The sequence below is a fragment of the Talpa europaea genome (genome assembly GCF_964194135.1).
Source record: "Talpa europaea genome assembly, chromosome: X".
NCBI lineage: Eukaryota > Metazoa > Chordata > Mammalia > Eulipotyphla > Talpidae > Talpa > Talpa europaea.
The window spans coordinates 92,123,802-92,146,826 of NC_140081.1; the positions used below are offsets into that span (position 1 = coordinate 92,123,802).

General features: G+C 38.1%; 1 protein-coding gene across 9 annotated transcripts in view; it reads left to right on the forward strand.

Annotated features, from left to right (window-relative positions):
* The window catches only part of FMR1 (fragile X messenger ribonucleoprotein 1), a gene marked incomplete at both ends in the record, with an annotated part of 36,982 nt that extends 19,060 nt beyond the window's left edge, over positions 1-17,922 (forward strand). Inside the window, 12 exons of one of the 9 annotated variants that reach the window (XM_084258667.1) lie at positions 4-97; positions 183-299; positions 2,507-2,677; positions 2,764-2,842; positions 6,445-6,554; positions 7,776-7,910; positions 8,404-8,466; positions 10,658-10,744; positions 13,137-13,332; positions 14,849-15,031; positions 15,520-15,602; positions 17,761-17,922. In XM_084258667.1, the coding sequence (XP_084114793.1) occupies positions 4-97; positions 183-299; positions 2,507-2,677; positions 2,764-2,842; positions 6,445-6,554; positions 7,776-7,910; positions 8,404-8,466; positions 10,658-10,744; positions 13,137-13,332; positions 14,849-15,031; positions 15,520-15,602; positions 17,761-17,922 (1,480 nt within the window). The remainder of the gene's footprint in view (positions 1-3; positions 98-182; positions 300-2,506; positions 2,678-2,763; positions 2,843-6,444; positions 6,555-7,775; positions 7,911-8,403; positions 8,467-10,657; positions 10,745-13,136; positions 13,333-14,848; positions 15,032-15,519; positions 15,603-17,760) is intronic. The other 8 variants (XM_084258668.1, XM_084258670.1, XM_084258672.1 and 5 more) reach the window with 8 other exon arrangements.
* Between the last annotated feature and the right edge of the window lie 5,103 nt (positions 17,923-23,025).

Genomic DNA, 23,025 nt, shown 5'->3' on the forward strand with positions numbered 1-23,025 from the left:
TAGGTGTGCCAAAGAAGCGGCACATAAGGACTTTAAAAAGGCTGTCGGCGCCTTTTCTGTAACTTATGATCCAGAAAATTATCAGCTTGTCATTTTGGTGAGTGTTTTTGAGGTATCTCTTTTGGTGCATTTCATTTGGGATATTTGCTTTGATAATGAAGGTGTTAATTTATATTCTTTAGTCTATCAACGAAGTCACCTCCAAGCGAGCACACATGCTGATCGACATGCACTTTCGGAGTCTGCGCACTAAATTGTCCCTGATACTGAGAAATGAAGAAGCCAGCAAGCAGCTAGAGGTATGTGGCTTTCCCTCGCATTGCTTGTAAGACTATTTAGAAATAACTACACAGTTATAGAATTTGAATATGGGCAGCTTGTCCTTTGCTTTCTGGTTCTTAGCAATTCCATATGTTCTGTATTTTGGAAAATTAAATTATACCAAACATAATTATACTAAAGTTTTTGTGCCCGGGGTTTCAAAATTAAGCAGCAGTTTATATATCCTAAGGGACTTCTGGTCAATGCACTTTTACTAGAAGTTTGTCAAAACTGCTAATAAAATGAGGGAATGCTTCTTCCATATAACATGTTGTCATTATTAAAGTACTAGAGAGTATTTAAATATCTAATCATATTCCTTTCATTATGTATGTTTATCTCTGTTTAAAAGGGTATAGAACTTCATTCTAATTGGTTGTCACTCTTTAAAACTCCTGTCTTCAGATTCCTGCCAGAGGCTATTTCCCTAACTTACTATTTCGTCTCTTAAGGTGCATTTTATCTACTTTTATTAATCTTCCAATAATGTTCATCACCATACATTTATTTTCATTGATAACTATCTAGTTACTTCCATCCATTACCATAGACACTAAATGAGTTTTAGTTTAATATGTCAACTCAAGTATATTAATGTTAAATACCGGAGGTGTCCTCATCATTACTCATTTCATTAGAGGGAAAATACCATGCAGTTGAAATAGTAAAGAAAAAAATGGAGTTCCAAACCACATTCTAAGACAGAAGATAGTTAAGGCTGTGTTCCTGTAAAGCCCTGTGAAACTTGTCGCCTGCTACTTTTGATGTGTGATTGCTGAGTTGTTAGCAGGAGAGGAGACGTTCATCTCTCCTTTTGCTGCTTTTCCTTATGGCCATGGAGGTCTGTTTAAATTATTTTTACTCTCATTCTTTCTTGACATCCCTCTGTTCGCAAGTATGTGTGTACTGTAGTGATTCTCTCATAACTTTCAGGCCAGAACAGCCTCCTTATTTTCATTGAGTATTACAGAAACATACTCGTATGCCTCTTCTTAAAAATTTAATTTTTCTTAAATGACCTGTTATCATACCTTTGGCTTACTATTTACCAGTGGGGTTTCAATTAGCAGATTAATCCAGGTGAATGAGCCCTGATAGATTTTATTACTCTAATCTACACCAGTGATACTATATTTTTAAAAATTGTTTACAGTAGTTAGACTCATTCAAATGATCAGGTGTGTTGATAATGAGAAACTAGTGTGCATGCCTATCTTTCCACACTACTAATATTAAAGAAATTCACATTCAGATTAGAAATTTCCATTTTTCAACATGAGCCACTAATATGTTTGGTTTTCATTAATGGCATGCTAGAACTAAACATTAAATTCTGATAAATACTATTTTCAAAGAGTAATTATCCACAAGTTTGGGGTGTCTGTAAATTGGTACTGTCATCACCAAATATTTGAATTAATATTAAAGAATTAATCTTACTTGTGGATCCAGATCACAAGGTTTTACAGACTCTGATCTTATTTTAGGGTCCAGGTGCATATGTAAGATAAGTTGTAAATCTTTGACATTCAGTAACTAATTCAATTTATTGATGGTACAAACCATTTTTATAGTTCTTTTTGTCAGGGTGAGTGGGTAGGAGAGTATCCTTTTAATGCCATCACCTCATCAGAGGGATGTCTAGACCACTGTATATAGTGATGTTATAAATGGCACTGTTCTAGGGGGAAGAATCTATATACTGATATCCTTTAATAAGAATGAAATGAAAAATATAATTTTCTATAAAGATGATATTTAAGTTTTGTGATTTTTTTTTTGTTGTTGTTGTTGTTGTTGTTTTTTTACTTAAATACATTGAGTCTGTCAGACCCAGTGAACTGGTTTTTATGGGAATACCGGCTCTGCTTCTTAATTACTGTTGATGTCATTGGTTAACTAAGGCAGCCTTGCAAAGAGGTTTTCCAAAGTTACCTTGGAAAATTGTCAAGCCTTTTCCTGTTACCCAAAAAAAAAAAAATCAAATGGCATAGATCTTCAGTAACCTATAAAATGTGTATATGCTTATGCTGTGGGAAATACTTGCTAAAGCTTGTTAGTGTTCAACTAAAACTAATATATAGGCCCCTGATATACAGGGTCAAAATAATTTACATGGCTGACCTAAATATAATTGCCTTAATAGCTGATAAAGCATATTAATCAGATGTACATTTCTCTTCAGAGTTCAAGGCAACTTGCCTCAAGGTTTCATGAACAGTTTATCGTACGAGAAGATCTGATGGGTCTAGCTATTGGTACTCATGGTGCTAATATTCAGCAAGCTAGAAAAGTACCTGGGGTCACGGCTATCGATCTAGATGAAGATACTTGCACATTTCATATTTACGGAGAGGTAAATATCTTGCTAGATTTTTTTCTAAAATCAGTATTTCAGAGAGGCTCATCATTTATCTTAAAACATTCCTCTCTCTTTATTAGGATCAGGATGCAGTGAAAAAGGCTAGAAGCTTTCTTGAATTTGCTGAAGATGTCATACAAGTTCCACGGAACTTAGTCGGTGAGTCAGAAACTGCTGTCGGCATACTACAAAAACAAAAGTCCAACATTTATGCTGATAGAATTCCATTTTCGTTCACTCAAGTGGTCATTTAATTGAAGCTTAATATTTGAAATTGATCTATTGCTACAGTGTACAGAAAGCATTTGGTAAATATACTCATAGATTACATTTGCAGAAGGTATGCAAAAGGTAATGTTTTGTTAGTTTAAACCTACTGGTACCTGGGAGGATAAATTTTGCATAACCTCTTCACTGTATATTTTACTCATCTTTAAATTGACTATGTCTTTTCACAGTGAATGACATTTGAGAGCTTTAGAATTTGGAATAGATTGGTGTTTGCTTTCTCTTATGGGTCTGTAAAATGACTGCATCTTTGATTATGTTGGGATTGAAGGTCTGAAAATATGTAGGTCGTTTAAATCTAGTAAGTCCCGAAGCTACAAGCTACCCCCAGTGTCTCAAGCTTTCTGTGAACTCAACAGGAATTCTTCATCCTGACTTGAGCACTTGTCTCATGACTGTCACCATCATGAGCACCAGCACATTCCCAGGAACTCTTCACCAATCCTCTCAAATGTTCTTTAGTAGGAGATATCAAAATAAGGTGCATTTTTATTAAGAACATTACATATGTTTACAATTTATTAATAACATTGGGACATGCAGCCTATACATTACAATTTTTTTTAATTTGATAGCATGACTGGTAGTAATGTGTGCCCTTGGGAATGTTAAAGAAGAAAACAAGGGCTTCCCGTGCTTTTTGTTCACATAGTTTCAGACCTACTCAGCCTGCTTCTTTTTGGTCAACATAGAATTATAAATATCTTCCTATGTTGTCAAAAAATACCGGGATGCTTTTCTCCCAAAGAAAATTAGTTTGATTGAAGATAAAGCAATAAATACTAGTTAAATATTGCAGAACTATTCATTCAGCTGTGTGCTGCAGACAACTAAAACACATGACTGTGATGTTATTGAGGTAACTTGCACACCAGTTGCATATGTAGAAAATGTTTGTGGGGCACTATCTTGATTACCTGATGATCAAAGGGTGGGTGTGAGTGATGTTTCCCCTCTTATTTACAGTTTTTCAAGCAGTTGCATATATTTTATATTTAGAAATTTTTCATACAATATAGCCAATAGACAGTTTTTCCAAAATTTTTCAAGTAGAAAGTTAGGCATTGGGTTTGTTAAAGAGTCTTACAGACAGCATGATGGTGGGGAAAGATCTTGGAGTCCAGATCTAGATTTCAGTCCTGCTTTGCTTTTTAGTGGCTGTTTGACCTCCACAACTGACTTAGCCTCCTTGAGGCTTAGTTTCCTCACCTGTGAAACAAATATGGTAATAGTGTTCCCCTCAAAGCTTGTTGTAATATTTAAATGGGAAAATATATATGCGTGGGGGGGAGGGTATGGGTGTGTGTGTGTGGTGTGTGTGTCCTGAGTTCTAGACATAGTAAGGGACTCTAAAAGTTAGCGCTCATTCTTTCCCCTATTGAAAACCAATTTTATCTAGTTCAATAAAGCGGAATTGAAATACCTGTTAATTTGGATTCAGAAATAACTACTGTAGAATTGGATTATTTGCTATTAAAAGTAAATTCTACCTGTGTTTTTACCTGGAGAGAAGATACCAGGAGGGACCTTTCATGAGAAAGACTACTGAAGTACAATGAGCCTATTTTTGGTTTATAGTTATAAAATAGAAAATTCTGTGTTAGAGAATATCTACCCCAACACTGGGAATGTTGGGAATTTTCAGAAAGCAATTTTGTGTAATAAGTTGTGGCAGGGCAGATCTTTGAGGAAGTATGTAATCAGTATTGCATGAGTTCTCTTTGAGTCTCACAATATAATTATGATCACTTTATTTCTCACAGACACTCTTTTAATATATGTATACAGACTTGTCTTTTCTACAAATTGGCTTGTTCTTCACCCACTTCAATCGTGAATTGATTTAATCAGTCAGCTAGAGTTAAGACACAATACTTAGAATAGTTATTAGTAAAAACATGCCAAAATCTCATTTTTGTTGCTACTAACTCATTTAGACCTTTATTAAAATCAGCATTAATTCATGAAAATATGTGCTACAGATTAAAAATAAACTGTGGGAAGATTCCATGTAGCTCCCCTCTCCACCTGCACCTCCCTTTTCATTTGAAGAGAAGAGCAGAAATAATTGACAAAAAGACCTAGCTCAGGAATTCTGATTTAGTGGTATTAAATGTGTTCCCTCACTAATGACTAATCAGGTGAGATTTGGGGGGTAAGTAAGCCACCACACACAGCACCTGGGCCAAAGCTATGTTCATTGTGAAGAACCACCAAGTCTTGGTGTGAAAAGGCTTTCCCTGGACTCTTACCTAGGGTTGATAGGAAGCAAATTTTGGCTTCCAGTTTTCCCCTATCCCTTCCTTAGGTGAGAGAAGCACATACCTGATATGGCCAGTGCCAGAGTGCTTTATAGGTATCTTAGGGGCACCCTTGGAATCAGATGTAATTCACATTCCTGGAATCAGTACTTCTTAATATTTGTAATGCCTTGCTGAACTCTCTGCATGATGATGGCTATGAAAAGTGGTCATTTCCTGCTTAAATATATGATTGGATTTTATACAATGAGGGAAGGAATTGAGTGCCTATTCATTTACTGGTGTATGAATTCTTTAGGGTTTTAATAGATGTTATTGACTAGCACTTAATTTTTGTTGTGGTTTTGCATTATGTTAAAATGTGTTTTCTTCTTTTAAGTTTTTCATTGTTTAATATATTCATATAATTTGCAAGTAATGCATAGGAGTAATAGTTGCTTAGTGCATGGGCCTCAAGAATTTGTGCTTCTTTTAGATGTATATATACCTGCTGAGGTCACTTTTAAAACCTAGAATGTCTTTTGTAAATATGACACACAGAATTCCAAAAATATTTACCATGGGCAAAGAAACAGATTTAAATCAGGTGCAGATAGAATTGAAATTGCCAAATAGGCAAATGTATTTTCTGTTATCTCCCTTTTTTTCCTTAATTCCTTTTGTAGAACTTTGCAGAAAGAGTGCTACACATCACTGTATCAGCAAGTACTAAAGTGTTCCTTTTTATCAAAATAAGCATCTCTCTTTGAACTGCCTTCAAAATCTAAAATTCCCCATTCAGCTCATGAGTACTGATTAACTCTACTACCTGTTTGTATGAATTTAAACAGTGATGACCTAATAAAAACAGAAAGCCAGTTTAATTCCCTTTGAAAATTCTGTTTTAGTTTTGAGATAATTTGATCTGTCTACATAGATACCCATGCATAAATCTATACATACTTACACACACACACACACACATATATATATATATATATGGCCTCTGAGACAGTGGTCTGCCATTTTGTCAGGTTGCTGCCTCCCACCAACTCCTGTTTCTTTAAGTATTGGCTTTCAAGTGGCAGTGAGTAGCTAGACCCAGGCTTCTGTAACAGAGAGTGTGTGTGTGTGTGTGAGTGAGTGTGTGAAAGTATAGTTCACAGTGGGGTGTGCTGGTTTGATGTACATGTTTTTAAAAACCAAACGTGAATTATTCATTTCTTAACTTAGGCAAAGTAATAGGAAAAAATGGAAAACTGATTCAAGAAATTGTGGACAAGTCAGGAGTTGTGAGAGTGAGAATTGAGGCCGAAAATGAGAAAAATGTTCCACAAGAAGAGGTATGTTCTAGTGAATGTATTTCTGGTTTGTCCAATTAAAAGTCAACATTTTTGTTGTTTTACTTGACACACTAATTTAGAGGTCTCTGTACTACGTGCCTAATGTGAATGCCAGTGAGGGGTCTTGTGGGTGATGGCTTCTCCTCTCTGACACAGTGAATTTGGATTAGTCACCTTTACCCCTTTAAATCTGATTTTCAATCTTTAAAATGGGTCATCATAAAGGGGAGGGGGTGTAAAAGGTTCTTCTCAAATATCAACGTTGCTGTCAGACCAAATTGGGACACTGGTTACATTTTCTAGCTTTAACCCTCTAGCTAATGTGGTTTCTGTGTATGTGTGTTTATTTTGTGTACTTTACTTTTTTTTCTGGATATAACATCTTTCTCCCAATCTTTAAATTTGATAACCCTCACTTTTGTCTTCGTGAATATATGCTTTTTGGTAGTGACTTTTAAGTATGTGTGTGGGGTGGCAGACTGGTGAGTGCTCTTCTCTGCAGTGGTATTGATTCAGATCCAGGCCCCCCAAATTGCCAGTTTTCTCATGTTGTCCAGCCTTCTTTTGTGAAAAGGTTCTTTTTTTTTTTTAATTGATACAATACAGTACTTTGTTGTTGTTGTTGTTGTTGTTGTGTGTGTGTGTCTGTGTCTCTGTGTCCTTTTTCTCCCCACAAATTATGATTATTGAGGTTTACATCTTTGATTCTATTTGAGGAGTTACAGGTTTCAATCTCTACAAATGTGTACTGTCATACCCTGCCCACTACCAGTGCCCAGCTACCCTCTACCGTATTCCACTGGGCCCCTTTCTTACCCCACCTCCTCACCACCAATTTCCACCTTTGGGTGCCTCAGTTTTGCAGTTAGATGCTAAGAGTTTATCGTTGGTTTGGTTTTGATTGACCTTTCACTGTGTTCCACAATATTCCACATGTAAGTGAGACGATCTGGTGCAATTTGTCTTTCTCCTCTGACTTATTTCACTTAGCATTATCCTCTCCAATTTCATCCATGAACATGGATGGAAAACATTCTTTTGGTTGAAGCTAAGCCTTTTGGGACTTTTATTGCATAATTTTTGCATTTTCTAATTTTTTCTACCAAAGCTGTTTATAATTTATATTCTAAAAATATGATCATTAATGCAATGATGGAGCTAAATACAGTATTTTTAAATTGGTCCTATTTTTCTCTTTTGTATTGTGTGTTTTTTACCAAGGAGATTATGCCACCAAATTCCCTACCTTCCAGTAATTCAAGGGTTGGACCTACTCCCTCAGAAGATAAAAAACATATAGATATAAAGGAAAACAGCGCTCATTTTTCTCAACCTAACAGTACAAAAGTCCAGAGGGTAAGACATATTTGTCACTTTGAATTATACTAAAAGTAATTTCTTCGGCTCAGATGTCACAATTGGTGTTCCGGGTGTTTTCTCTGGTCAGGCTTATAGGCTAATAATGTTCTATTTGTTTCAAATCTGTCCCCTTATGCGATAATTCAAACCAAAGTGATACCTGCTTTTCAGTTTATTCACAGTGACAAATCTTATGCTGTAAGCATAAAATACGGGGTTTAATGGTCACATTTTTTTCTTTTGAGGGTGGACATTTATTTTTCCAGGCTGTTATCTCTTGAATTTTTTAGGTTTTTAGTAGCTCCAAATGTGCCTTCTGTTAGATGCAATACTTAGTACTATGTCCGTATCTTAGAAACTGGTTTTCAGTATTTGAACTAACTGTTTATAAATGGCTTGAGAAGTCCTGCAGTGAAAGTCCTGCGTTCAGGCTTCTGTGTATCATTTGTTATAGTTAATGACATCACTTGCATTCCTTATACTGCTTTAGGTGTTAGTGGTTTCATCAATTGTAGCAGGGGAATCCCAGAAACCTGAACTCAAGGCTTGGCAGGTAGGAAAACATTCCTTGAAACATACATTTTAATTTCATATTTACTGTTTATTCCCCTTGTTACCAAAGAATAGAATGATCCTCGGGGTTGGGGGATGGTGGAGCAGCGTTGGTAGGTATGTGGATCTGCTGCCCTGGGGAGAAAGCCCACATCTTCCCTGTTGCTTATAAGGCCTTTCTTTCTGTCTCCTGTCCAGTGGCATCTCTCACTCCTTCCCTTGCACTCTAGAGAAGCTTGCGCCGTCGTGAAGTACTGAAAGTTTTCTAAACCGTTATACTCATTGTCGCTTCTAGACGTAACACACATTTCCCAGCCCAGAGCACTCTTCCTCATCCAGCTTGCCGCCTTGTTTTGACTTGACTGCTTGTGCAGCTTTCCTTGTGTACTTCCGCACATCCCCTCCCCGTGCTGGCTCCAGAGCCTTCCCCCATCACTGTATTCACCCCCAGCTAGCACTTACTACATTGACGTTTACTTGAAGTCCTCAGCCCCAGTGTGAGTTTCTTGAGTGCAGGGCTCCCTTCCTGGCCATTGAGAGCTATTTATGAGGAAACTGTTATGACTCATACAGTAGTAAAGGCAAAACAGTCCATGTTATAAGGAGAAACAATTGCCACAAGTGGGTGTTCCTCCCCACAGGGCAGCCCAGGTTGCACCTAGTACAGGGAATCGCTTTTCTTGGCGTCCATGTTGAGGGCGGCCACCATTTGGCTCTCGCTTTCCTTCATGTTAATGGACTCTCCTGGCCCACCAGCCATGTGCTTGAATGAGAGTAGCGTTCGGGCACTCCAACAGATGGACATACTCAAAGAGAAAATGATTTGCCCCAAAGTCGACCTAAGTCCATGACATAGGGCTTCAAAGCTTATTCTGGTCGCATGTGATCCAGAGGGAAGGGTGTGTAGCATTTTATCATCTGACATTACAGGAAATTATATGGCTAACTGCTTTGTAGCACAGTCGTCTTGGGCAACAACTCAACAGTCAAAAATGCTTTTGAGACAAGATCTTATTCACAGGCTGGTTATTTCCATAGTTCATATATTATTCGATGGAAAAAAATCGTCTCAAGCCCCCATAGATTTTCTGTGGCACCTGACTCTTCAGGTGGTTGTTGCTACTGGGAAGCACCGCTTTGCCTACCAGATGGAGGTCAGTCTACAGGCACTGTTTCTAATTGTTCAGTTTTGTTCCCCATCAACAGCCACGTTCTCATGGAAGGAAAAAAGAAAAGAATCTACTCCAACCCCCACATACCTTGTCGATGGGGTGTGCTGGATGCGAGCAAGCTAATGCAGCCCTGCAGTAGCCTCGCCTCTCAAGTGAAGGCTCTTTATAGAAGAGGGATATTTTGTAGAGGGACAGCTTCTTGGATTCTCACACTTAGAAACTTCACCTAGGAAGTTATGGTCACCTCAAAGCTATCATCTGCTTTTGTAGGTCGCTTGTGAAGTTCGGCAGCCATGTGTATGACCGAATGTCCTCAACTTTGTCGTAACGGCCAGTGGTTAGCTTGCACAGCCAAGGCTCAGCTTCCCTGTAACTCATGACAAAGAATAGTTTTATTTTCATGTATGCTGATGACCTAGAAGAATAAATTTTTACTCTTTTTCACAAGCTATCCCTGTGTTAAAGTAGTACCAAGGAGAAAAGCAAATTTTTGATGATTCAAGCTTTTACAGTTTTCAGAGTTCATCATTGAAATTTATTTGGGCTAAATGTAATGTTCATGAATGTGCCTAGTTTTTTTCCCCTCACAGAGTAATTACTCAGTACACTTTATTCTAATTCATGTGTTTTGTTTATACTCTGTTGACTTAGCAAAATTGATTTAGTTTTTCCTTTTGTATCCCAGTATCTAACCCTTAATTATTTTTTAAAGAATATGATCGCGATAAAACCTGTAGTAAGTGAATAAGTATTTTATAATAGTATTACTTTTGTTCATGCATCTTACGTTAAAGCTTGTGTAGTTGCTATATTGATCTGTCCTTATTCACAGTAAATGTGTAAATGATGCCAACCACTTTTTTTAAAATCATGTTTTAATTCAAGTTTTCAACAAACATTTGTATTCCTACTCTTTGTAGGACCCGGTGCTAGGAGTGGGATTGCAATTATTTGCATTGCATTTTTTTCAGATTAAGTCATCATTCATTTTATAGGATTATTGTCACCTTTTTTTTCCAGGGTATGGTACCATTTGTTTTTGTGGGAACAAAGGACAGCATCGCTAATGCCACTGTTCTTTTGGATTATCACCTGAACTATTTAAAGGTGAGAACAGGAAGATCTTTACCTTCTAATCCTTTTGCACTAAAATATAAAAACTCCATAGTAAGCCTTTCAGCAGTTAGGATTCATTTTAGGCTGTACAATACAATGAATGACCTAGAAAAGGTAATAGAGAAAATGCTTTGTTTAGCTTATTATATTCCTTCTTAAGGATCAGTATTCCCCTTGTCAATAAATTCTATTTCCCATTATTCTTTTGTTAAACTCTTACATTCAGTTTAGGTAATCTTGCATATAGTGTTTCATCCAGTTGATCCTTGCTAGAGACTGTGAGTTTTTTCCAGGCTAAATTTTATGTCTGTAACACTTGCCTTTGTTTTCACTTTTATGTTACATCAAGGAAATCCCAGCCTTTTCCTCTGTTTAAATGTTTGATCTTGGTAATTTCTCTATACTGTTACGCAAAATGTAAATGATTTGTGTCTTCTTATAAATGCTCGTTTGAATTAGTGTGTGTACAGCTATGCCTCCTAGATTGCACACTGGAAAGCAGGATCCAGGAGGCTACCAGATACGATGGAAAGAGCCCTGGATTGGCACCTGGCCATTTGGTTCTAGTCGCTCTTCTGCTATGAGCTAGCTATGTGACTTTAGGCTAGCCACTTCCCTAGGCCAGATTAGATGTTTTTTAAAATTCTTTTTTGGCCAAAATTTTCTATAATTTCATGAAATGGAATCTTTTCCATGTCACTTTTTAGTAATTTCTTATACCCGTATGTATGGAAATTGTACTGGGACTAAGTAGTGTTTACAAAGTAATCCAAGTTTCTATTTTACTTATGACGATGCTCTCAAGAATTTTTTGCTAATTTCGTCAAAGAAAAATAAAATTGATTTCCACTTGTTTGCAAAGAAGGAAGAACAAGTAAAATAGCTAGGCATTTCATTTATTTTTACAGTCAGTTAATAATTGAAAGTGGGAAGATTTCATCCAGCAAGGTTTGCATGGGTAGGATACCCCTTTGATTTGCTCATTTGTTTTGTTTTATAGTGTGTTTTTGTTTAATCTGTTGTGATTTTCTTCATATTCTTAGCTTAAATAATTATGAATACCTGTTGAGTTAGGGTTGTATTGTATCAGTCCTTTGTTCTTTTGACTAACACTCTTTCTTACATCTTTTGATTTATTCTTCACAATTGAATATCTTGTTTTGGTTACTAGCACTTGTCCTGTTGCCATTCTTTCCATCACCAGATCTTCCCTTGGTTGGGCCTGGCATCTCTCACCAAAAGGTGATTGCTTTGCCCCAGTGGGATAACCTGGACTGTCATTCTGTTTGCAAGATGTACCCATTTCATGAGCTTTAACTATACTGTTAGAGTAACCGCTCACTCAGCTGCAGTCTCTCTTTTGTTCTGGTTCAGAGCACAGATGAAACTCACCTAGATTCTTATCTGCCCTTTCTTTTCTAGAAGCTACCTCAAGCAAGATTTTAGGAACTTAGCTTTATAGGGACTTCTCCTGTAAGGTTTCATGTCGAAAGTCCCTATTACGGCCTCTGATTAACTGAGACAAGCCGGCACTACTGCTGTTACAGGTCCTGTTCCCTGCAGCCAGTAAATGAGCAGATTGGAAGTACAAGTGTCAGACTCTGGCTTCTTCTGCATTAGATAGAACCCAACACATGGGAAGCACTGTGTGCAAGGGTCTGTCAGCAGACCCTAGGTGTATATTTTAGTCAACTGATTTGATACTGTTCATCATACTTGTTCTAGCAGAGTTGTAGTCAAGAGGTTTTAAAGGCATCATGTGATACCAAACTTTTTATCAGCTATGAAGTAGTTCCCCCGCCAACCCCATATAATGAATATAAGTGTTTTCAGTTCACTGAAAAGAATTGTTCCTTAATTGCATCATCACATCCAAAGAGCTGCCATAGTATATGTTCTTTGAAAGCAGATGGTCTAAACTGAATACTTTGTAAATTAATATATTAACTGGCAAGTCTATTTCACTAAGATTATTTATAATGTGTGATTTCTTTTTAAGGTTAGCTCATTAAGCCTTAAATGTCATTTATCTGTATTCATACATTTAGAGTTGTTTTATTCAATATCTTGTCAACAAAAAGTCCCAAAACTGGCTTATCTGTTGCTTTAGCAAATTCTATTAGATAATAGTGCTGAATCAAACAGCTTTAAAATCTGTTCAGTATAGTTGTAATGCTGAGTATTTTTGTTCTATCTCTAAATCTGGACATTGATAATCTGTTAAACCATTCAATTTTCTGATAATATTGTATAACTGTTTACTATAAATTTAGAGCTGAGATTGAAATATTCCAGTATACTTTTTAATCTGATGAAAAGGAGAAAGGTATTATTAAGTAAAATGTCAAATTATTTTTACTGTTATCTTGTATATTTTAAATAGGAAGTAGACCAGTTGCGTTTGGAGAGATTACAAATTGATGAGCAGTTGCGACAGATTGGAGCTAGTTCTAGACCACCACCAAGTCGTACAGATAAGGAAAAAGGCTATGTGACTGATGATGGTCAAGGAATGGGTCGAGGTAGTAGACCTTACAGAAATAGGGGGCACGGCAGACGCGGTCCTGGATATACTTCAGGTACAAACTAAGCATTTTCCTCAGTAACTTTATCTGTTCCTAGACTTAATAGCTGCTAATCTCTAATCTTCATTAAAACCCCATTATATAACAATTTCTCACTACATGGTTTCCGATTCACAGTGGGTCAATTGTGTTGCAAGAGACATACAGAGTAAAACCTGGTAATACCACAGAGTTCACAGGGCAGGTGTGAGTTCTGTCCATGTTCTGACTGGGGATAAATTTATTTGCTTAAGGCCTTTTGTGTTGATGACTTTCTTAAGGCCTTTCCTGATTTTATTACTGTATAGCCAAAACTTTTTTCATTTGTGTACTGTGGCTCATTTTTTGTCAGGCATGTGCTGGTCATACTTGCTGGATGGACTGTGTAAATCAGGGGTCTGCATCCTGTGGCTCATGAGGTGATTTTGGGTGGCATGGCCAAAGTCAGCCCTAGGCACAGTCAAACAAGTAGGCAAAGTTTCTCTTTGCCTCCCCAGCTCTTCCGTCAGTGCTTCTTTCTTCTCTCCCAGCACCTTTCACTGAACACTGTGCCCACCTCCCAGTACCTACTGTCTTTCTTGCTCAACTGTGTATCTACTATGTAACTTGCTAATGATGGTATAAGGTATAATCCATCTCACAAATATTTGCATTTCAAAAAGGAACTCTTTAAGATGGAAAAGCCTTCAAGATCCACAGGAATGAAGCTATAATGGTGAAGCTATAATTGGTCCTTAGCTCCAACAGAGGAAGAGAGAGGTAGTAGAGTTGATATTCTGGAGTGGGGGAGAGATACACCTACTCCTGAGGCCAACCTTGAACCTCACACCTAAACCCTCTGCCAACAGTCTGTTCTTTTTGCTAGTGACGTCCCACCTTACCATGGGACTGTCTTCCCCCACTCCTGTCCCTTATGTCATCACCAAACATAAAAAGTCAATTACAGTCATTCCTTTATTAATGATAAATTATTCCAGTGGGAGGGGAAGGCTGTGAACCAAGCCTCAGGCAAGCATATCCTCCTTCAACTAGTCCAGTCCAGATCACACGAGAGGCCCTTCCTTGAGACAGTTGCCATGGTGTTCTTCTTTGCCACCCTGTCAGGTGACTAAAAATGTGTAGGTCCCCTCTGCCCCTGGGCCAAAAGGAACTCTTTATAGAGGTTTTATTTTCGAGGTATTGCATTTAACTTTTGTAGACAACTTTTCCTCCAGAGAGCGCAGATGTTAAAGGACCATAGATGTTTAATGATGTGGCATACTCAGGTTTGAACTTAGATGGCTAATATAATATCTTACTACTTTTTAAAATGAAAACCAAAAATGTAACCTAAATTGCCTCAAATATTGTGAAACCTTTTGTTTTGAATTTAAAATAATTTGTTTTTAAAAATGGAAGGTGATAATACTCTTTGGTGGGCTTTTAAATTGGGAAGAGTATTGGATTACCCCTGAAACGTCTCTGGAAGCTTCTGTTAACCTAACTTTTTTTTTAAGTCGGACAATGGTATATAACTTTTAACTCTCGATAGGAACTAATTCTGAAGCATCAAATGCTTCTGAAACAGAATCTGACCACAGAGACGAACTCAGTGATTGGTCATTAGCTCCAACAGAGGAAGAGAGGGAGAACTTCCTGCGCAGAGGGGACGGACGGCGGCGTGGAGGTGGAGGAAGAGGACAGGGAGGAAGAGGACGTGGAGGCGGCTTCAAAGGTACAGAGCTCTTCATGTGAGAAATAAGTGAATTCCGATAACTGTAAAGATCTGTGACCCACCTTGCTGATTCAGTGCCATTTTACCAAGAGTCCATTTGTACTGTTCCGTGCCCATCACCATAAGAAAGGCGCGGCTTTACCCTCGTGTGGTAATTGACAGACTTGACAGCCATCCGTCTGGTTCATATAGAATCTATGAATAAACAGTTAACGAGTTTAGCTTCTTCGGGGATTCTAAACCTAGTACTGATTTTTCGCTCAGGCTGATCTGCGACGCAGTTGATCAGACTTGCAATGCCGGCAGGATATTTTGTGTCTTACCAGTATGCGAGGTTATTAACTATTATGCCATTGGATTCACTTGGTTGTTGATTGCATTTTAGATTCTGTGGTTAGTCTGAATACATTGAGGGTGTGGGAATAGAGAACTTGCAGTGAACATTGCCGTCGCAGTAATGGTCGCACCTTTTCAAAATGTCCCTACAGGAAACGACGATCACTCCCGAACAGATAATCGTCCACGGAATCCCAGGGAGGCTAAAGGGAGAACGGCAGATGGGTCCCTCCAGGTAAACCCGTGTGCTGCTTTCCGTCTACCTCGTTCGAATTCTGGTAGTTTGAAATTTATGGGTTGAGTTTATTTTCACTCACATTCAAGGGTTACAAATTTGATACTCGTGAAATATTTTCCTTTCAATGTTGCAGTTGTAGGCAATCTTAGCTCTCCTTGACAAATATATAAAGCTTTCTCTAGAGATGATGCAATTTAACTGTATTTGTCAAGACTTTGACAAACACATTATGACTTTAGTACCACACTGGCCCCAATACCCCCAAGGAAAGAAACATCATGGAATGTGCTGAGAGACCTGAGTAAGCCCCATGGGGCCCTCCTCCCCTGACTTGCAGAGATAAGGTGTCCCCTTTGAGTGGGAAGTGAGGAAAGGCAGGTGTCTGTCTCACAGGTAATACTCGTGACAGACAGGGCTGATGCTCACCAGCTGGTATCCAGCAAATCAACCAGCTGCTTGTTCACAGGCAGCTTCTATCCCGAGAATCCCCTCTCAGTCTGTCGTCAGCTGTGCTGGGAACCCATTGTTAATTAATTTGAAATTTACCCCTGAGTACATGCAGACACCTTTGCTAGGTGCTTTGTGTGTGGGTGTTATCTCATTTGGTCTTACCGAGCCCCTGAGGTAAGTACTTCTACTGCTCCGCCTTACAGGCGTGAATAAATTCAACCTCAGAAAGATTCCATCTCTCGCTGGTTGTCATGGGGTATCCCGTGCAGTGATGTTCGCAGCGCGGAGTCTGGTTCCCAGAACACGATTTCTCCATTTCCACTTTAAGTCTTTCATCCCAGTAGTTAGGGTTCCTTCTTGACTACAGAACAGATGGTTTGGGACCAGCATCCGAGATGAGTGAAAGATACCCCTTTCTAAGAGCAGAACCTTCATGACAGAATGTGTGCTAGAATCCACAGCAGTTCTAAGTCGGTGCTGGCTCCTGATGGGTTCTTGAGAACCAGCTGAGGAAAGACTGTAGACCTAAATAAAGACTCAGGAAGCGATACATGTGCATGCGCTTTACAGAGATGTAAGGCATCTATATGTACCAGTTGTACAACTTCCTGCAAACTGAAATGTTGGATGAACATGGCAATCTGACCACTTTGGTTTACAAAGCCAATTATAATTTACAATTATATTTATAATCAAAATGGAACACCAAATAAAAAGGTGTTTTCTATGTAACCCTGAGAATAGATCCAAATGAAACACTGAACCCTTGGTGACCATACATTTGAAAAATACACCCACACCTAACACTTCAGCACATTTCAAAATTACAGTGAAGCATTTTGGGATATATGTAGCATTTATTTTAAAGCGCGTAAAGATTTGTAGTTGTGTCAGGCCCATTGGTCAACATTTTCTTCCTTTTCTACAACATCTAAAATTCTCTTGGAAATGTTTAAGTACTCAGTGTTGGCATTTAAAATAATATACAAATCTTAGAATACTATCTTTTAATTGGATTCATCTCTACACTATTCTAGGATTGCAGTCCTTATATAGACTGGTGTCTTCAAATTTCCCTATACCAGCCCTACCTGGTCTTTAGATAGAGATCAAGTTGTATTATCTGACTTGCTTTACTGAAATAGAAACTACTAGAAACCAACAGCTATTTTTCTACTGTAAAATGATGGAAGCTGTCAGCAGAAAGAAAATCTTACCCATGATACATATAAAAGTAAACTAAAGGCTAATTAATGAGTGAATTGAGTCATTAACCTTAGAAAGTTAGACAAGTTAGATCTTAGAAGGTGTTTCTCCTCATGGGTTTCAAAATCTTGGAAAATCGCCTATTTTTTAATTGGAGCATTATAGAGGCATGCATATCTTCTGGTAATCAATTATAATAATTCACTTTATTTCTCAGTGTTTTATTCTGCTTTGAAGACACGGTAGCATTGTGAGTTTTTATCTCAGTTTGGATGCAGTGAGATGACCAATGTGTTCCAGTGACAGAAGAAGAATATTTTAAAATCACAAACCAAATAAAGATCAATCTGAGCTTGATTTCTTGCACTTCTTCTATTCTTACCTCCATTTCCCCTTTTAACGTGGAATTTACGCTTCAGTCTTAAATTTCTTGTCAGGCCAATTACATATTACATTAGGATATATGGTCTGTGTATATAACAACTGTAACTTGTTTTAGATCAGAGTTGACTGCAATAATGAAAGGAGTGTCCACACTAAAACATTACAGAATACCTCCAGTGAAGGTAATCGGCTGCGCACGGGTAAAGATCGTAACCAGAAGAAGGAGAAGCCAGACAGCATGGATGGTCAGCAACCACTTGTGAATGGAGTACCCTAAACTGCATAATGCTGAAGTTATATTTCCTATACCATTTCCGTAATTCTTATTCCATATTAGAAAACTTTGTTAGGCCAAAGACAAATAGTAGGCAAGATGGCACAGGGCATGAAATGAACACAAATTCTGTTAAGAATTTTATTTTTTTGGTTTTGGCCATAAACAGCAATTTTCAGATTTGCACAAAAAGATATCTCAAAATTTGGAAACCTTGCTCTTAAGCATACTAAGCACTTCAGAATTTTAGGTTTTTTGTTTCTTTCTTTTTTTTTTTTTTTTAAGTACTGCTGAGCAGTGATACTTTGTTAATTTGGACCTCTTCCCTGCATTGGGTGAGAACTCACCAGTACATTTTCATTTATTCTGGGAAAAAAATATATATAGCATTTATAGTAACCAAACTTCTGTTTCCAATCTTATATAGAAGTCTCCATGAACTACTATGTCATTTCATGTCCTGTGTCAGTTTATGTTCTGGTCCACTTTTTCAGTATTTTAGTGGACCCTGGGATGTGTGTGATGTGACATTTGTCATTTTCATTAGCAAAAAAAAAAGTTGTATGATCTGTGCCTTTTTTATATCTTGGCAGGTAGGAATATTATATTTGGATGCAGAGTTCAGGGAAGATAAGTTGGAAACACTAAATGTTAAAGATGTAGCAAACCCTGTCAAACATTAGTACTTTATAGAGGAATGCATGCTTTCCATATTTTTTTCCTTACATAAACATCAGGTTAGGCAGTATAAAGAATAAGGACTTGTTTTTGTTTTTGTTTTGTTGCACTGAAGTTTGACAAATAGTGTTATTGAGAGGGATGTGTAATTGTTCTGTATAGACAGGAGAAGAAATAACTGTCTTTTCATTTCAGAGAGGCTAAACTGCTTTCAACTAGGAATAAAATTGTCCTGGTCGAAAGTTAGTCGGACATGCCTGCTCTTTGGCCTGATGACCAATTTTAAAGTAGAGCCTTTTTAATTTTTGTCCTCCCCAAGTTTTGTGAAGTTTTTCATATTTTACTTTCAAGCTTATTTAGGGGAGATAGGAAGGTCATTTCCATGTGTGCATAATAATCCTGTGAAGTACAGGTGCTTTGTCTAAGAATCATTGGAAGGAGGTTAAATGTTTTGTGAACTTTGAAATATTAGGTCTAATGTACAAGCAGAATGGGAAAACAGACTAGGATTGGTTAACAAATAATACTTCTGTTTCTTTAGTTTTGTTTTTTTTTTTCCGACATGTTGGGTTTTGATTTTGAAGGTTTTTTTTTTTTTTTAATGAATGAAATTTACTGAGGAAAAATATGTGAAGGACCTTCACCTTAAGATGTTATATTTTTCTTAAAAAATAACTCCAAGTAGGGGTGCCACTGAATCTGTACAGAGCCGTACAAACCGAAGTTCTGCCTCTGATGTATTTTGTGAGTTTGTTTCTTTGAATTTTCATTTTACAGTTATTTTTCCTTGCATACAAATAAGCATATAAAAATGGCAACAAACTGCACATGATTTCAAGAATATTAAAAAGTCTTTTAAAAGTATTGCCAAACATTAATGTTGATTTCTAGTTATTTATTCTGGGAATGTATAGTATTTGAAAACAGAAATTGGTACCTTGCACACATCATCTGTAAGCTGTTTGGTTTAAAATACTGTAGATAATTAACCAAGGTAGAATGACCTTGTAATGTAACTGCTCTTGGGCAATATTCTCTGTACATATTAGCGACAACAGATTGGATTTTATGTTGACATTTGTTTGGTTATAGTGCAATATATTTTGTATGCAAGCAGTTTCAATAAAGTTTGATCTTCCTCTGCTAAATTGATGTTGATGCAATCCTTACAAATGATTGCTTTTAAAATTTTAAGATAGAAGAAGAAATCTATAGAAAGTGTTCTGTTACAAAATGTAACTGTTACCATTGGCAATTTCACGTCATAGGAAGTTAGCCGTTATCTACCAACTTTCAAGAACTTGATCTTGTTTAATAAGGTGAAAAAAATAAAAATGGTACAAAAGCACATTGTGCCATCACAATATGCACTAAGTCTCTTTTTTTACAATGGCTGAATTCAGCAAGGCGCTAACTTGCTTAAATGTGAATTACTAACTTCTAAAACTGTAATTTGATTCACATGTTTTCAAATGGAGTTGGAGTTGATTCATATTACAATATTTGTGTACTAAACGTGTATGTTTTTGAGTTCAAAGTCATGATGTTTTTAAAAATCTTATTAAAGTTTCAAAAATCTGGATTGTTTATCTATATGTAAATTTTTATTAAAAAGTTGCACTTATGAAAAAGTAAAAAATTAGTCTGACAGATGTTTGCTCCTGGTTTTAACTGTCTAAATATAACAAACATTAACAATATGTGGGGGGGGGGTTATTTATCATGCAAAGCCTGTATGCCTTGCAAAAAATCTTTTATGCGCACTTAAGTCGAAAATAATAGATATTTGACATTAATTTCCATATTCTCAGCTATAAAATTTTAATACTAATTATGTAGGCTGCCACTAAACTATATTAAACACACACTTCTGTCTGCACACATAAACATTCCCTGCAGTTTGGAAAATACTAAATGTGTATATAGTGAAAACCTTTTTTAATATTAATATTAGTAATTATTAAATGACAGGTTTGTGGGTAGAAATGAGCCTAAATCGGCTGTTATGGTCACTTTAAGGAACCCTGGCACAGCCCAGAAAAGGGATAGAAACAGAGAGTGTTTAAAGTCCCACCTGGAGTTGGAATCCAGAAAGATCCTCTGATGCAGGATAGACTCATTTACATCAACAGTAGTTTATTTTCTTCCAGAAAAATCTTTGTTTCCTGCTTTTCTAGTTTTTCATGCTGATACGATTCTGGTTCTCTGCCACCTGTTCTGCCAAGCATTCCAGAACTGCTGAGCACAGTCCTTAGCGGTTGTGGGTAGAAATGATCTTTTCAGTAGTTTGCTTCGGTTTTCCTGGTTTCACCATGTTTTCAGGACTACACACGTCCAATAGGCTTGAGTCGCCATTTGATTTCACTCAGGCATTCCACGCATCTGATTATGACTTCAGGCTCCTGGTGATTAGGAGCCCAGTCCCTCCTGATGCCCTTTGTACTGGCTTGACCCCTGTTGGGCCCATTTGTTTCATGGCCGCAAGCAGTCTCTTTCCCCTGTGACCCTCTGATGACCACTTATCAGAAAGCTGTGGCCAGGTGCTAGTCTTGGCTGCTCTCTGTTTAAAATTTTTATTGGGGGATATGTAGAAATTTTCTTGCCCTTTCTCAGAACTTTGCAAGAAGAAATGGGGAAATCACTTTTTTTATGCTAAGGAATTTGGTTAGTAGAGAAACAATAGAAGGCTTTGGAAGTTGCACTTGTAAATGATTTAAATCTAAACTTCGAAATGGACTGCTTGAAGGCCTTCCTGCCATACACTTGATTTACCAGGACAGGTTGAAAACTGGAAGGTGACCTGCCAACAGGATATGGTTACAAGGAATCCTGGATTTTAGTGTGTATTCTTAACTCAGTGCAATGCAGAACTTGAACGGCTTATACTAAGACAGGAGAAAAAATAGTTCCGCTATTTTTTCAAGTATAAAGTTCATTTAGGGGCCTCCCCGGTGGCGCAGCGGTTGAGCGCTGGGTTGCGAAGCTGCCTGCAGCCTCTGCGGCGCCGGTTCGATCCCTGGCTGCTCCCCGGCCACTGGAGGAGGGTCCCACATGGCGCGCAGACCTCTCCTGCCGCCCGCTGCTCCCCTCAGCAGTGTACTTCGGTCCTTCTGCCTGCTCTGCTCCCCGCTCTGGCTCTGGTGAATTCTCTCACCCTCCCGCGCTTCTGACTGTACCCAGTGCATGTATAAACAAAACAAGCAAACAAATAAATAAATAAAGCATGCCTCTATTAAAAAAAAAAAGATTATAAAAAAAAATAAATAAAGTTCATTTAGTAAATACTCTGTAGACTATCACCCTGTGGGATACAAACTGAAGTGTGAGTGCTTGGGGATTACATACCATCACGAGTTGAAAATTCACGTGAATGCTGCACAATAGAAAGGGACGTAAGGAGTTACACTGTAGAAAGGGTAGACTCCACACTCACCAGGGCATGAGATAGTTCTGCGATACTGCGTAAGGCATTTCGCCTCTCCTGCTTAGGGGTTCTTCATGGGTTAAGTGGTTGCTAAGGTTTTACCCATTAATAAAGTTTTCTTATTTTTTATGGCGAAAGCTACAGAGGTATTAGAACCACCCACGTGATCATGTGTTCATTGTTTACTGAGCATTCACTATATAGTAGGCACTTCGCAAACTTCTTGGGGATACAAAGATAGTATTTCAGGTCTTCGGGAAGCTCGGTGTCAGGAGGGGTGACTTGATGAGTTTGTAGGCAGTGCCTGTTTGTGGTATGGTTAAGTGCTTAGGTGCACAGGGCAAGGTGGGAGCCCCTGGAGTGCCGTGGGCAGTGGGCTGCATCCAGGAAAGGACTCCTGGGGAAATGAAATCTTAACCTGAGATGCAGGGCCAGCTGGACACGTTTCCCAGGAGAAACAACTGGGACCATTGATGTGGGCATGAAAAGGTGTCTTCAGGACGTTTCCAAGAGTTCATTGTGTCTAGAACATGGGGCACTTGGGGATGGGTTGTAGTATGGCCCAAGGGGCTTCCATCCACTATGGGGGAATTGGACTCTGAGCAGTGGTCACAGGAGTCCCCAGAGGCCTGACATGCTGACATGATGAAGCTACACCACCAGGTAAATGGGGTTCACTGCCAGAAGTCAGCAATTGACAAAGTGCCCCTTAAATGTGCCTGCACTTTGAGTGGGAGGCCCAGGGACATCGCGTTCACACAAACACAAAGAGGCTACTGCCCCCCAAAACTGGATGCAACACCCCTACTGAGGTCAGGTGCTTTGAGGCTCTGGCATTTTAGCTTGGTTGGATGAAAATCGGCATCGGGGATAACTAGTAACTAAGTGACGTCATTCACAAAATGCTGGAAACTGATGAGTTCTTCCACCAGGAAGACATCCCCCCTTGATCCTGCCAGGGAGGAAGGGGTTAGATCATCATTTGGGGCTCATCATCTTCCCCA